Raw genomic sequence first — 15,423 nt, 5'->3', positions numbered from 1 at the left:
TAAGAAGGTGACTAAATGAGTAATTTATTGAAAGTTGTGATAAAAATATTGTGATATCTCCACGTACGATTCTTAGTATAATTTAATCTAACCTGATCTTGTTTTTTTACATATTATTTTAGAAAGAATAAAACAAACATATGGTTTAACGAAAACACAATACAAATATAACCTTTGACTTTCAACCAACACTAAAACATAACACACTTATTACCGGTATAAACTTTTAATCTCTATACAACCGAAAACAAAACAATTTTTACAATAACCAATTTCATTAAACCAAGGCGCTAGAAACAAAAAAAAAAAAGAAAACAAAACAGTTTTTTTAACAACCGATTTCATTAAACCAACGAGCAAGGCGCTAGAAACAAAAAAAAAAAGAACAACAATGAATTACAAAGAAAATTTACATCAATGTTTCCACAGAACACTTTTAAGGAAAGACCTATTTTTAATCCAAAAAAAATCCCAAAAATTTAATATCCTCAATCGTTTTTGAGATGCTAGCCGATTTAGAGGAGAACACAAATTCCTCGACTTCCATATGCAGCAACAAGTAGTTAGAATAATCCCGTATAATATTCTTTTGATCAATAATACAATCAAATAGCATAAATCCGGTTAACATCATCATCAGAAAATTCCGTATTCCGCCACCCACTCCCTTTCGACTTCCTCCTCACTCTCCTCAACTTCTTCGACTTCACAACAAAATAAGTCATAACCCCCAAAACACCCGCCATCGTCACCCCACCAAACACCGTCACTAGATTTGCCGCCCATCTATGATGTCTCCCCATCACTATATATGACGAAGAAATAAATGCAACCGTCGTACAAACCGACGCCAACCACATCAACTTATTAATCACCCCAACCACCCTCCTCTCCGACTTGATCTCCCCCCTCACCACCGTTATCTGCACCACCACCACCGCTAACGACGTAAACAATGCGACCGCATTAGATATAAAAAACACCTGAATTGATATATAATCCATCAACTAGTGATCTTAAACAAACCAGTTAAATTAAGATTTTAAGCAGGGTTTAACTTGCTAGTTAAACGGGTAATTTATTAAAACTTATAGAAAAATGTGAAATCTTCACGTATGGCAAATTTCTTTTTATTCCCTGCTGTCTATGGGACTTGAACCCAATACCTCCCCTCCTAAGGTGTTTTTTAGTATATTATAGTTTTGAAAAAATAAAACGAAAACGAAAACAAAATACTAAAATAGTAAAATAATAAAATAGATTTTGATGTTTCCCCTTGTGTTTTTAGTGAGGTTTGTTTGTAGAGTGGTTGGTTTCTATTAGGTTTGTGGTTCGGGACCGTATTTTGTCAACGGCGTTAAATATAAAAAAGAGTTAACTGCCATTTTCGTTTTGTCCAATTCAAATTTGTACCATTTCCGTCCCTGACATTCTTGAAACATGTCAGTTTCGTCCAAAAAAAACATGAGTTAACTGTCATTTTCGTCCCTGTGGTTTGTCCAATTATTCGATTCAACCTTAGTTTTTTGGATGGAAGTGGCATGTCTTAAGAATGTCAAGGACGAAAATGGTACAAATTTGAAATTTGGTCTGAACTGTCATAATTGAACAAACCACAAGGACGAAAATGGCAGTTGACTCTATAAAAAACACCTGAAACGACAGTGCGTGCACCATAACCGCCACTCCATCATTATCATCACCACCGGGGACAGTGAAAATGGCTGCGAATGCGACAGTGGCGAAGAGTACTGCCACTACGGTGACGGAGTTGGTGGCGTTGTTGATGCCTTCACGGTGGAGTTTACGCAATTCTTTAGCGATGCCGCTCATGTTTCGGTTTGTTTTTCGGGCTTGTTCCACTTGGTTGTGGACGTTGTTTCGGATTTCAGTTACGGTTTGTCGGAGCTCGTCTTTTGGTTGGTTTAAGTCGTTTGCTTGTCGGGCGCCGTAACGGATTAAGATTTCTTTGATTTCGGAGGTTTCTTCGGAGAACGGGAGGTTTTCCACGATGTCTAGAGCGGTTTTGTGGTCTCGTGTTAAGGCGTTTACGTTTGTGTCTCGGAGAAGTAACAACTCGTTTACTATCTGTACTTACATGATCAGAAATAGAGTTTGATTATTGAACGTTAAAATATGATTGTATAGTTTAATTTTTAAAAAATAAGCGGAAATGAGGAAAATATCGATTTTTGACCGAGAGTAATAACAAAATAGAGTTGACTTTCTGAAATTACGAAAATGGTCGTTTGACTTTTTATTATTTTTAATTTCCACCGTCAAGGGAGGACACATGTCACCAATCACTTTAATTTTTGTTAATACAAAAGGCCTCTGGTGCAACAATATGGATCTGTTGCGCCATGCATGGACCTATTGGGCCATGCATGGATTGTTGTGCCAAAGGATCCAATCTGTTGCACCAGATTGAAATGTGATTGAAATCTATTGTGGCAAAAGACAATTGTCGCCCTCTGGTTGATCAATAACTTTTAAAAAGTAAATGCTATTTTGTTAATAGTCTTAGCCAATATGAATATTTTCGGGATTTTCCCTTTCAAAAATGGGTTATTCTCCAAAGGCCTATGACAAAAATTCTATTAGTCGCTATATAAGATAGCGACTTCTATGTTTTGGAGTTAACAAAACTAAAAATATGAGACGGGGATGAGGAATTTTGTCTTGTAGCAAATGAAGCAGCTATCTCAGATAACGACTTGATATCTTTGGTATTTGCAACTCCAAGACACATAATTCTCGCTATCTTAGATATCGACTAATCCAGAACCGAAAACAACCCATTTTTGAATTAAAAAAATTCTACATATGCCAAGTTTATAACCGACCGCGACCCGTTTTACTAAATGTTAATAAGTACCTCAACCCGTTTCTTTCGTGTAGCTACATGCAAAGCCGTGTTACTAAACTTGTCAGGAAGCATGACAATGGCCGGATCAGCCTGAAGAAGCAATCTCACAACTTCCGAACTAACCCCTTTTACCGCCATATGCAAAGAAGTTTGACCTTTCTTATCGGTTTTTCTGGCCAATAATGGATCCTTTTTTAGCAATGCATTGACGATGTCCACGTGGCCTTGTCTGGCAGCTAAGTGTAATGCATTTTTTCCATTTGATCTTGTGATATATACTATACTGGAATCTCGTGATAACAGTTCATCGACTACTGATGAATGGCCTCTTGCAGCTGCGGTTGTAAGCGGGGTTGAATTCGACTGGCTTACGGTTTTGCTAAGCCCCGGGTCATGGTCCAGAAAGACCTTGACAATCTCTGCGTATGATAAAGTTAACCGACACAAAGTTCACATACAACAATGAAGAGTGAAATGTCATTTTCGTCCCCCAGGTTTGGCCAGTTTTGTGACTTGCGTCCAAAGGTTTGTTTTTTCACATTTGGATCCAAAAGTTTGAAATCATGCCATTTTCATCTGGCTCGTTAACTCCATCAATTTTTCTCCGTTAAGTCAGGGGTATTTTCGTCTTTTTGTCAACTTAAAGGGCAATTCGAACTTTTTGAATACTTGTGCGTTATGCTATATGCTTGTACATAAAGTGAAAAAGACCAAATTGCCCTTTAAGTTAACAAAAAAGACGGAAATACCCCTGACTTAACGAAGAAAAATGGATGGAGTTAACGGGCCGGATGAAAATGGCAAGATTTCAAACCTTTTGGATCCAGATGCGAAAAAACAAACCTTTGGACGAAAGTCGCAAAACTGTCCCAGACCTTGGGGACGAAAATGGCATTTTACTCCAACAATGAATTATGTGAAGATGTTCATGAAAAAGAAAAGATTACCCCGGTGACCTTCTCTAGCAGCAATGTGCAACGTATCAAAACCGGACCGGTTCTTCAAAGCAAGTCCTTCTTTAGTTGTGTACGGCAACAGTTCTTTCACAACCTCGATAAACCCTCTTTCTGCTGCCGTAAACAAAGCCGTTTCTCCCAACTCATTCATTTCATTCACCACCGAAGCCGTAGTTTCCGCCACCTCATCATCAAACTCATCCCCCTTCATGGTCCTCAGCATTTGCTCATTAATCTCATCGAGAATCCGTCTAACCTCCATCACATCGCCACGTCGTGCCGCCAAGTGGAGCTCGGTATCGTTGTGTTTACCGGTCACCTGCTGCACATACTTCTTTCTCGAACCCTGGCCCATCAATGATTTCCCTGAATACGATCCCAATAACGATTTTCCGGAATTGGAAGTGGTATATGATGGTGACATGCATGAGCCCGGTGTGTTCGGCAGGCTGCTACTGGAACTTGAAGCACCGAATAATTTAGCAGCGTTTGAAGATGATATCCATAATCTACCGGAATTGGATACCACTAATGCAGGTGCCCTCGGGGAAGGGGCGGGGTAAGAGTCTATTACCCTACGAGACGGAGAGGGTGACTTTCGGTGAACGGGATTTGAGCCTGAATCTGACCCCTTTTCGAGATCCTTCTCATCTTCTTCATCACAAACATCAAGCATCAACAGCAATGTATTTTAGTAATAGCACAATATTTCCATTCAAATTACACTTTCAAATCATATTTCTATGAAGAATCAACAACAATGTATTAAAGTAATGAAATTGAGTATTTAAAATTTCAACCCCAAGGGAAATTACATCGAAATAGAAGGCAAACATGCAACGAGCTATGCCGCTAACCCTTCCTGAATAGCAAAACTAAGGTAGTGTTCATTTCACATAATGGAATGGAATCTAGATGGAATTGAAATGTAGATTCCATTCCATTTGTTGTACATTTCAAAGGAATTATACCAATTTCATTGATAATTATACTACGTAATTTATACCAACCAAACACATTATGGGATGTCAAAAGGAATTCTTTACATTCCAATTCAAATTCCATTCTATTCCACAAAACAAACACTACCTAAGTATTTTAAAAACTACATTCATAGATCTTGAGGTCATAACATTACTATGCATGACCCATGGGACTCGGCTAAGCACAATTAGGGCTACAAATGAACCAAACGTTCGGCGGAAAGTTTGTTTGTGTTCGTTCGTTTATTAAACAAACGAACACGAACAAGAAATTCCGTTCGTTTAGTTAAATGAACGAACATGAACAGAGGCCGCGTTCGTTCGTTCATTTATGTTCGTGAACGTTCGATAACGTATCCGATAGTGTTTGATAGTTCATTAGTGATTTTAGTTTTTATAATTTATTTAAATACTTCAAAATTCGACAAATAAAATATTTAATAAGTGTCAGTGTATTATATATTTTGTTCAATGAACGCTTCTTTGTGTTCGTTTGTTACCATTTGTGCTCATTTGTGTTCATCAACGTTCGTTTGCGTTTGTTGCCTAAAATTAACAACAAACACAAACAAGTTAATTTCCTTAACAAACAAAAACAAACACGAACACGGTAAGTGTTCATGAACACTTCGTGAACACATGTATTTCTTAACAAACGAACACAAACAAGGTCGTTTGGTTCGTTCGCAGCCCTAAGCACAATAGACATGTATAAGAGTTATCCCAAATATGTGAAAAGTGTGTGTGTGTGTGGGGGGGGGGGGGGGTGTTAAAGAATGAAATTGGAGAAATTAGGGTTACCTTCGAAGACGGTGTTCATTGTTGAGTGGATTTATTATTATTACAGGGAGATAATAATAATAATATATGAGATCATTGTATGTGTGAATTACAGTAGGTGAGATTAGGGTTTATATGAAGGAAAAAGCTTCCGGCGAAATGACGCTGCTGCGGTGGTTCCATAAACAGAGTTTGTAGTTAAGTTTTGCATTTGCGGTCTCGATAAGACGGACTCACTCGTTTATTTATAGGTTTCCACACGAGGTTAGTATATAAGTTTATTTATACAACCACTTGTGCTTTTAAATAACTACCAATGCGGCCCTTATCTTTTCAAGTAATCATAAAGGATCAAGTGACAAAAGGTTGCAGTTTTTTTAATACAAGTTCAAATGTATGTTTTGTAACAGAGAGCTAAGGAGTTAATACCATAAAATATCGGATATCGGTTAAGTACTGATATTTGAGATATCGTTATCGTGGTGGGATATCGGTAACTTTAATATCATGCTAAATTTATATATATAGCAAGAGAAAAATGCCCGGATAGTCCCTGTGGTTTGCACTTTTTTCACTTTTTGTCCCTAACTTTCTAAAATTACGCCTATAGTCCCCAACTTTTGAAATTTCGTTCCCGGATAGTCCCTGGCGTGGATAAGGGTTATTTTTTGGTGTTAAGTGAGTATGAAATGACCTAAATACCCTTACTGGTTAAATTAATAACTAAAATGTTAAAAAGCAAATAAAACTATTATTTAAAATTTTATGTGGGATCTACCACCACTTCATCTTCCCCACTCACCACCACCACCCGGAACAACAAATTCATATTCTTAATTTATCAGGTTACCCATATCATCCATTCAGAATAACAAATTATTACTGAAAAGGTCTTTTTTGCATTTTTATTTAGCTATTTACAGAACAAGTAAGTGTTCAAACAAAAGTTTTTACGATCAATCCAATTCAGGTCAATCAACACAAAAAATTCCTTCATTTACCCACTTTGTTAACTAGTACCAAGCTCATCATCAAATGCAAGGCCGTATGCTTATAGTTCACGGTCTGTCTCCCTGTTCATTCGTTGACCGATTAAAAACGCCGACAACAGTGACTCGCCCAAAACAGTGTCGGTTCGTTTTCTGACAGAAAGAGAAAGAAACAGAGTCGTTGGTTTGTTTTTCCGGCAACAGAGAGAGAAAGAAACAGAGCTTGCTTCTAGTGTTGCAGGTTCGATGGCAGTTTGATGGGGAAGAGAGCGACATTGTGAGAAAGAAACAGAGCCGTATCATCATTTTCCCGCGCATCGAAGGTGGTTCTTTTTGCAGGTTCGATGGCGGTTTGATACTCACCGTCACTGTGCTTATGTTGATGATGTGGTTTTGTTGCTTGGAGTTCGGTGGACGGCCAAAGCAGCAGCGATAGGGGGTTGGGGTGCTCGGAGTTGGGTGGTTGCCGTAGGGGTGCGGTGGGGTGGGTTTTGTCGGGAAGACAGACTATAGGTAGGGAGAGGGGTGGGATGAGTGGATGAGTTTGTTTTTTATATTATAGAAAATGGTGAGGCCCACTAACATGATTTAATTAGATTTTTTTAAAGTTATACATATTTTTTTTATGAACAAGGGCACTTTAGTAATTTCATACATACTTAACTCCAGAAACTAACCCTCATCCGCGCTAGGGACTATTCGGGAACGAAATTGCAAAAGTTGGGGACTATAGCTGTAATTTTAGAAAGTTAGGGACTAAAGGTGAAAAAAGGGTAAACCACAGGGACTATCCGAGCATTTTTCTCATATAGCAATTTAACATAACTTCTACTATTAACAAATTAACCTTTTGCAACTTGCAAAACAATTGTAGCAAGTAGAAACTGACAAAAACTTAAAACACTAACATTTAACACTAATAACTAACACAATTAAGGCTTAAAACACTAATGGCAGTAATAATAAGAAAGATGAATGGTAAAACTAAGAAGAAAGGTATCGATATCGGAAAAATCGGATGGTCGATATTGTTGATATTATCAGTATCGATATTTTGTATTGATATTTCGGCAGAGGACTAATAACCAATATACCACTGATATATCGGTGATATATAGGGGTATTAACTACATAGATGGAGAGTAGTTTTATTTATTGAAAATATATATATATATATATATATATATTTAATCAAGCTATATTTGTGTGATTTCGTCAAATTTTATTATGAATGGTTTGTTACTAGGGTTGTTCAAAAAAATTCGCGGTTTGGAGCTCGTTTGGATTTAGCTTGAAAAAAGCTTGCTCGATATGGCTCGGTTTGAAAGTGAGCCAGCTCGGCTCGGTTTGACTCGCTTGGTAGCTCGGCTCGGCTTAGCTCGAATTATTTTACTTATAATATATTTTATTTTTATATACATATAATATATTACAAAAGGATTATTATTTACATGTATTTAGGCTTGTAGTTTAATATCTATGACATATTTAAAGGTTGATTGCCATGCTAATGACCAAATATTGTATTTACTTGAAATATAAACTTGTTTTGTGTTGTTGAACGTGATTTTGGCTTGTAATGTATTAGTTTGAACTTATTTTAAATACGTTCTTTGAAGTATTGAATAATATTTTAGAATATTAAAATTTGAGAGCTATGTATTAATTTTTATTTTTAAAATCGAGCCAAACCAAGCCGAGCCAGAGCCTAGGCGAGCCAGCTCGGTTTATAATCGAGCCGAGCCCGAGCTTGCCCTAGCTCGGCTCGGCTCATAAACAACCCTATTTGTTATTGTTCAATGATAATTTATCCTAATTTTTGGATTAGCTCAAATTAGCTAATCTCTGACATTTTACGATTATTATTTTTTAAATAGTAAGTGGTTATTGCAATTGACTATATACATATATACCAATCGAGAGGCGTTTAAAAAATCAACTAGTATAAAATAAGATATATATATATATATATATATATATACCAATCGAGAGGCGTTTAAAAAATCAACTAGTCAGTCAATTGTTAGTTGACTTGGGTATTTCTGTCCTTTTACCTAGAAAACGAAGGGCATTATGATAATTTTGTATTTTATAAATCCTTAGTTTTTTGAGTTGCGATTTACAGAGTAAAACCAAACCTCTAGACATTCGGAAACCTATAACTTGGATACAATATCTAAGGGTCAGCTAGTTTATTTCTCGGTAGAGATCCTAACTCCTTCCTTAGGCTACACGGTATGGGGATCGTCCCCATACCGTCGTGGTCCGTCGCCGGTGTGTACACCGTGCCGCCCCCCACGTCCCGTCCTCAACGTCCTTTTCTCGCCGGTATCGACTAGCCTTAGAGGAGGGTTAAACCTACCGTTATGCCTTTGTTTAACTACATTTAGGCTTTTACGAATCTATGTCACAAACTCACAACTCACAACCGCTTTACTTAATTTTAAAGAAAGGTATAATGGTCAGCCGAGTTGACTCATCGTGTCGGTAACTCCAAAATCAGACCTCCGATCAAAACCAATGGGGAACCATAACTCCGGCCAGCGACACCACCACCACCACCACCTACCCAACCATAATAACGTTGAACCACCATCTCAACCCCCTGCATATTACCACCCACCCCCACCCCCATCAAATCACGCACCACAACCCCCGCCCCCACCCACCAACCAAATGCCATTACCATCAGTTCCTTACTCTCACGTTGATTACAGTTTACGAGCTCTCGCCGGTCAAGCTGAAGGATTCGGTCGATTCGCCCTTGGTGGACTTCACGGACCACTTTATCATGTTACCACTCTATCAGGTCTGTCCCCTTGATTATTGATCGCACTCTGATTTCATTATCGTCTTGTTGTTCGATCATTAGGGTTTTTGCGATATATGAATTATAATCTACGATTACTAATAGATATTGATTTCCATTTAATCCAATCCAATAGATGCTTACAATATATGGAGAACCAACGAATAAACCCTAATGTTTCAATAAGGGGTGTCTATTGTGTCGGGTTGGCTGGCGGGTTGAAATGTGCAACCCGGGCCCTACCCATACTATTATTCGTGCCAAAGATTTTAACCCTGACCCCACACATATAAATTCGGGTTAAAATGAACACGGCACATTTAACCTATTTTTTTTAAATGAGGCATACATGTTGACGAGTTATAACCGGTCAAGCAGTGTGACAAAACTAACATTCTTATAACTGGCCATTTAAATGGAAAATGGAAAAACAAAAACAAAAATATAAAGGTTTTTTTTCTAATACTTAAATGAGTTAACGGGTTAACCAAAACGGTCAGAACCCGACCTGTTTTACCACGTGTCAACCCGAATTCGACTCGTTTTCTAAACGGATCGTGTTAGTAGACCCAAAACCTATTTTTTTTCGTGTTGTGTTTCGGGTCGTGTCAACAGATGTCGCCCCTAGTTCCAATACTCCTTCGTAGACAGAGCAATAGAAAATCGGAGGCTTAGACTAGAAAACAAAACACTAATAATAATATTAAAACTAGATTCAATGTCGGTCCTTGACTTGCAAGTCTAAATTGGCAGCCAAACCCCACAGTCTTCTAAATTTCAAGTACACCCGTGTGTTTCGTTTTTGAGGTGATTGACGTTTATATAAAATTTGTGTGTTTTGTTATGAAAAATATTTGTATATGTTGTAGATGATGGGCCGGGATCACTTCGAGCTGGATGTCGCGTAAAAGAGCCTCTATGGATTGTGTTTGAAGTTTCGGGTACCATTGAACTGTCGTCGTATTTGAATGTTTCGTCTTACAAGACCATTGATGGACGGGGTCAAAGGATTAAGCTAACGGGCAAGGGGCTTAGGCTTAAAGAATGTGAACATGTGATCATATGTAACTTAGAGTTTGAAGGCGGTAGAGGACATGATGTAGATGGTATTCAAATCAAGCCCAATTCGAAGCACATATGGATTGATCGGTGTAGTCTCAAGGATTATGACGATGGATTGATTGATATTACCCGTCAAAGCACAAATATTACCATTTCCCGGTTAGTTTTTTTTTTTTTTTTTTTTTTTTTTTTTTATAATGAGTCTTGAAGCTGATTATCTCATATGAAAGACTAAAATACCATTTTCGTCCCCGAGGTTTGGTCAGTTTTGCGATTTTCGTCCAAAGGTTTGTTTTTCCGCATATGGATCCAAAAGGTTTGAAATCTTGTCATTTACATCCGGCTCGTTAACTCCATCCATTTTTGTCTGTTAAGTCAAGGGTATTTCTGTCTTTTTTGTTGACTTAAAGGGCAATTCGGTCTTTTTCACTTTATGTAAAAAGACCAAATACATCTGAAAAAGACCGAATTGCTCTATAAATTAACAAAAAGGACAGATATACCCCTGACTTAACGGAGAAAAATGGATGGAGTTAACGAGCCGGATGAAAATGGCAAGATTTCAAACCTTTTGGATCCAGATGCGGAAAAACAAACCTTTGGACGAAAGTCGCAAAACTGGCCAAACTTCAGGATGAAAATGGCATTTTACTCGATATGAAAATATCAAGAATTTGTAACAATTTGCAACCTTCTTATTGTGTGCGTCCAGTTGTCACTTTTCAAACCATGACAAAACAATGCTGATTGGAGCTGATGCTTCGCACCATGGCGACAGATGTATATGTGTCACAATTCATCATTGTTTCTTTGATGGGACCCGACAACGGCATCCTCGTGTTAGGTATGCCAAAGTGCATCTGTATAACAATTACACCAGAAACTGGGGCATTTATGCGGTCTGTGCCAGTGTTGAATCACAGGTTAATTGCTACATAAACTCTTTAATTTCTTTATATTTTTTTTTTCTGAGTATGCTACAACTTGTTGATTGTTTTCTTCAGATATTTTCACAATGCAATATATACGAAGCGGGACAGAAAAAAGTGGCTTTTAAATACCTCACCGAGAAGGTAATTCATATTCCCTTTATACAAATACAAATATAAATAAAGTAATTACGTTTAAACTGTAAAACTTGATGTTAACTGGTCTAAGTTATGACATAAATGGGTAAACATGTAAACCCACGAACCCGTAAAGTCAACCTGAACCCGACTCATTTAGCTAAATGGATTTTCTGGTTCACTATGGGTTAAAAACTTAAAATTAATTATTATAACATTATTGTATGTCGTGCAGGCACCTGACAAAGAGGAGGCAAGCACAGGCTGCATTATATCTCAGGGTGACCTATTTATGAGCGGTACTCAACCGGGCCTATTGGGATCGACGGCAACAAGTGGCTTGTTTCACCCGAGCCAACACTACCAGACATGGACGGTTGTACCTGCAACGAAGGAGCTCAAAAATCTTCTTCAGCGTTATACAGGGTGGCAGGCTGTTCCACGCCCACCTGGCCCATAACCAATCGTATAACTATCTATATACGTACAGTTATGCGAGTATTTGAAGTATATATGGTGACTTATTTTTTTATATTTCTGGTATATTTTTTCTTTTAAGTCAAGTGTTGTTTACAAATTATATAGTTTTAATACTTTTTAAATGGTTTGAATTAATATCATGATATTCACGTTGTGGCTATACGTTTCCTATAAATTACAAAAGTTGTATGTAAGGGTAACGTTAAATACGAAATCAATTTTAAACAGAGAATTACTAGAATCGTATATACACTTGTACATTATAAGTATAATCCTGTTAAAACCATCATATCCTTGATTATGGTTGTGTTTTTGTTGTTTTTCTTGAAGTGGGTATTTATTAAGATTCTTTCGATGTGATTTAATCGCTTAGATGGATAGAAAGCCACATGTTGATGGCCTCTTGGCTTAGTGGCACCAGGTGTTTATCTTCATCAAAGTCGTGCGGGTTTGAGTCCCACAAAATGGGCCATAGGTGGATTTTAGGGGTGTATGTTCGCCGTTTAAAAGAAAAAAAAAAAGATGCTTCGACTTGTGAAGTCCAAATTGGTGCCTTATGATATGAATCCTATGTGCATGTTGTCAATACAAACTCTATTCATTTAATGTAGACACGCTAATCTCGCTACTAGCTCAAATATAGTTATCCATATTTAGTGAAAATTCGCGCTATCGGTTATGAATTTCAAGGTTTAAATTTGGCCAATTTGACCTCATAAGAGTTGTGTATCATTTACATTTGGAATTTTAACATGCACCCTTTTCATTATAAGCATATTGCTTCATTATATGCTTTTATATTTATAATTTTTTAAATCAAAGTTCCAGAGTCGTGTAGGTGTTAGAAGCTGTTATGATGAAGGGAAAAGAATGGCTGAAACTTTAACAATGGATTATCATCGAGGCGATGGTGTGGAGGTATGTTTTGACTTCTGATTTTCGACCATCTGTTTGTGAGGTTGCATTGAGCTAGAAAATAAAAGCAAGGTTTTAGTAATCTTGATAAAGTTCAGATAATGCAGCTTATATGTAAGAGTTCCTACATTTACACAAAGATTTAAAGAAACAATAGCTTTTGCGTAATTCTAATAACCCGACTAGCTATCATTTGGTAACTAAATTCTGTTTTTCAGGTCAAAATTGCACGTATTTTTAACACATACGGGCCTCGGATGTGTCTAGATGATGGCCGTGTAGTTAACAACTTTGTTTCACAAGTAAAATTGCATGATTCTGTTCTTTTCTATGTTTTTATGATTTTTAAAACATTAAGTTAAGGTTTATGCTTGTGTTATTAAGTTTTCAATATGTTTTGAAGGCCATCCGCAAACAACAATGACAGTTTATGGTGATGGAAAACAAACACGAAGCTTTCAGTATGTCTCCGACTTGGTATATTTTTTACTTTTTTTTATGCAGAGTTTTCCATTATTTATAGAATAAAACTGTTTTTTTTTTTTATTTCATTGAATTACATAGACTATGTATAATTTATCTTTGTAAACAAAAATTCTCGAATAATATACGAACTTATGGTGATGGAATATATAAACTAGATTTAAACAAAATTCAGTAATTTGATCGCCTTTTCTTTGTGGGACGCGTTATTAGTTGGTGAAAGAGACAATTGACGAGAGCGCTGCAATAGAATTTAGAGAGAACACTGCTGATGATCGGCAGAAACGGAAACCAGATATCAGCAAAGCAAAAGAACTGTTAAACTGGGAGCCCAAGGTGCCACTCAGAGAGGGTCTTCCAAAAATGGCATTTGATTTTCGAAATCGCATATTAAATGAAAATGAAGGCATAGACAGGAAATAAGAAAGTGATGACTGAAAACAGCGCTACGTATAGATACAGTGTCCCATATATATATATATATATATTTGTTCTTGTTGATATGAAAGTAGTCGAATCATTGTAGAGAATCGATGTATCTCATGTGCACAAAACATATGTGCATCAGTGCATGGTATGAGAGGGTCAGATTGTTGAATACTATAGTTTGTGGTTTACTGGTAATGTGACCAATAAACCGTTTTGCATATTGACTTGCGGGTCCCTAAACTAGGCGAAATCTGCCATACAGCTCGTTGGCTTGGGAGTATGACCGTCTTATGATATCGTTTTGTAAATTTGATACATGAAAACGATCATATTTGTTGTAAATGGGTTTATCTTAAACACAAACACACTATTATAGACTGTTGAGTCATTCATCCTGGAATTACCCTACTCGAGCAACTTAACCGTCGAGTTTTTCTCTTGTCCACAACAAATGTGCTCAAAACGTGTTGATGATATTTGAGGTTAGATATATAGAATAGTGAACAATGCTGTGTATTTTGTATTATGAAAGTTGTGTCTAATACAATGTAAGAGGTACAATATATATACAAAGCAAAGGAGTATTCACAGGAGCAAATCATGCTCTTCTACAACAGTTACGTTGACTAATAATGGAGGAGATAAAGCTCTTCTACAACAGTTACGTTGACTAATAATGGAGGAGATAAAGTTGTGATTTGGAAGGAGAAGATTATGGAGGAGATAAAGCCGTATTAATTGGAGGAGATATCTTTGGTATCCTTGATACGCCCCCGCAAGATGGAGGCTCCATTGGAGACTCCAATCTTGGAGCGAAATTTGACAAAGACGTCGAGTTAGAGGCTTTGTGAGAGTATCAGCCGGTTGGTCTTCCGAGTTAATGTGAAACACTTTTAGTTGGCCGACCGCAACTTTTTCCCGAACGAAGTGATAATCAAGGGCAACATGTTTCATTCTTGAGTGATACACCGGATTGGAATATAAATATGTTGCCCCCATGTTATCGCAATAGAGACTTGGTGATGTTGAGGGCGAGATATGTAGTTCTTTGAGAAGGTGTTGAACCCATGTGACTTCAGCCGCGGCATTTGCTAAGGCTTTATATTCGGCTTCCGTAGAGGATCTCGAGACTGTTTTCTGGCGCGTAGATTTCCAAGACACGATGTTTGATCCCAGATAGATAAGGTATGCGGTTGTTGATCGGCCGCCATCACGAATGCCACCCCAATCAAAGTCAGCAAAGGCGCTAATGGTTACGGGTTCGCCTTTCTTTAAGAACAACCCATGATGAATAGTGCCCTTTAGATAGCACATCACACGTTTTAGAGCTTGCATATGGTTTGTTGTGGGAGCATGCATGTATTGAGACAATTTGTTGACTGCAAAACTAACATCGGGCCGAGTGAAGGCAAGATATTGAAGCGAACCAATAATTTTCCGATAGATTGTTGGATCGATACGAGATGAGCCATCATCTGGAGAAAGGGCTTCCGAGGAGCTTAGTGGGGTTGTGACATCCTTTGCACCATCCATGTGAAAATTAGTAAGTAGATCGCTGATGTGCCGGTGTTGCGAGAGGAACAAGCCGTTGGATGTTGGTA

At 37.5% G+C, this 15,423-nt stretch overlaps 2 protein-coding genes and 1 long non-coding RNA gene across 4 annotated transcripts in view; 1 reads left to right on the top strand and 2 right to left on the bottom strand.

Moving 5' to 3' along the window:
• The window catches only part of LOC110898261, a 38,873-nt gene that overhangs the window by 4,685 nt on the left and 18,765 nt on the right, over nucleotides 1-15,423 (bottom strand). The window lies entirely within an intron of this gene.
• On the bottom strand, nucleotides 377-5,852 carry LOC110898258 (ankyrin repeat-containing protein ITN1). Its single transcript, XM_022145022.2, has 5 exons — nucleotides 5,610-5,852; nucleotides 3,817-4,479; nucleotides 2,879-3,288; nucleotides 1,654-2,088; nucleotides 377-983 (listed from the first exon to the last, which is right to left on the bottom strand). The coding sequence occupies exons 1-5, from the start codon at nucleotides 5,626-5,628 to the stop codon at nucleotides 606-608; spliced, it is 1,905 nt and encodes a 634-aa protein (XP_022000714.1). The 5' UTR covers nucleotides 5,629-5,852; the 3' UTR covers nucleotides 377-605.
• LOC110898262 (probable pectate lyase 4) lies at nucleotides 8,975-12,155 on the top strand. The gene is made up of 5 exons (XM_022145025.2): nucleotides 8,975-9,386; nucleotides 10,256-10,607; nucleotides 11,161-11,371; nucleotides 11,453-11,521; nucleotides 11,751-12,155. Exons 1-5 carry the CDS (start codon nucleotides 9,098-9,100, stop codon nucleotides 11,973-11,975), a joined length of 1,146 nt encoding a protein of 381 aa, XP_022000717.1. The 5' UTR covers nucleotides 8,975-9,097; the 3' UTR covers nucleotides 11,976-12,155.

This window comes from Helianthus annuus, chromosome 13 (assembly GCF_002127325.2).
Source record: "Helianthus annuus cultivar XRQ/B chromosome 13, HanXRQr2.0-SUNRISE, whole genome shotgun sequence".
Lineage (NCBI taxonomy): Eukaryota > Viridiplantae > Streptophyta > Magnoliopsida > Asterales > Asteraceae > Helianthus > Helianthus annuus.
The sequence above is the reverse complement of the archived record's forward strand: the minus strand, read 5'-3'. Positions and strand labels throughout refer to the sequence as shown.

Coding starts and splice junctions, on each gene's coding strand:
- LOC110898258 (XM_022145022.2), bottom strand. Junction 3,289..3,816: donor TGCTAGAGAAGGTCACCGGG/GTAATCTTTTCT, acceptor TATCATACGCAG/AGATTGTCAAGGTCTTTCTG. Junction 984..1,653: donor TGCACGCACTGTCGTTTCAG/GTGTTTTTTATA, acceptor ATATCAATTCAG/GTGTTTTTTATATCTAATGC.
- LOC110898262 (XM_022145025.2), top strand. CDS start 9,098: ATGGGGAACCATAACTCCGGCCAGCGACACCACCACCACCACCACCTA. Junction 11,372..11,452: donor GTGCCAGTGTTGAATCACAG/GTTAATTGCTAC, acceptor TGTTTTCTTCAG/ATATTTTCACAATGCAATAT. Junction 11,522..11,750: donor TTAAATACCTCACCGAGAAG/GTAATTCATATT, acceptor TATGTCGTGCAG/GCACCTGACAAAGAGGAGGC.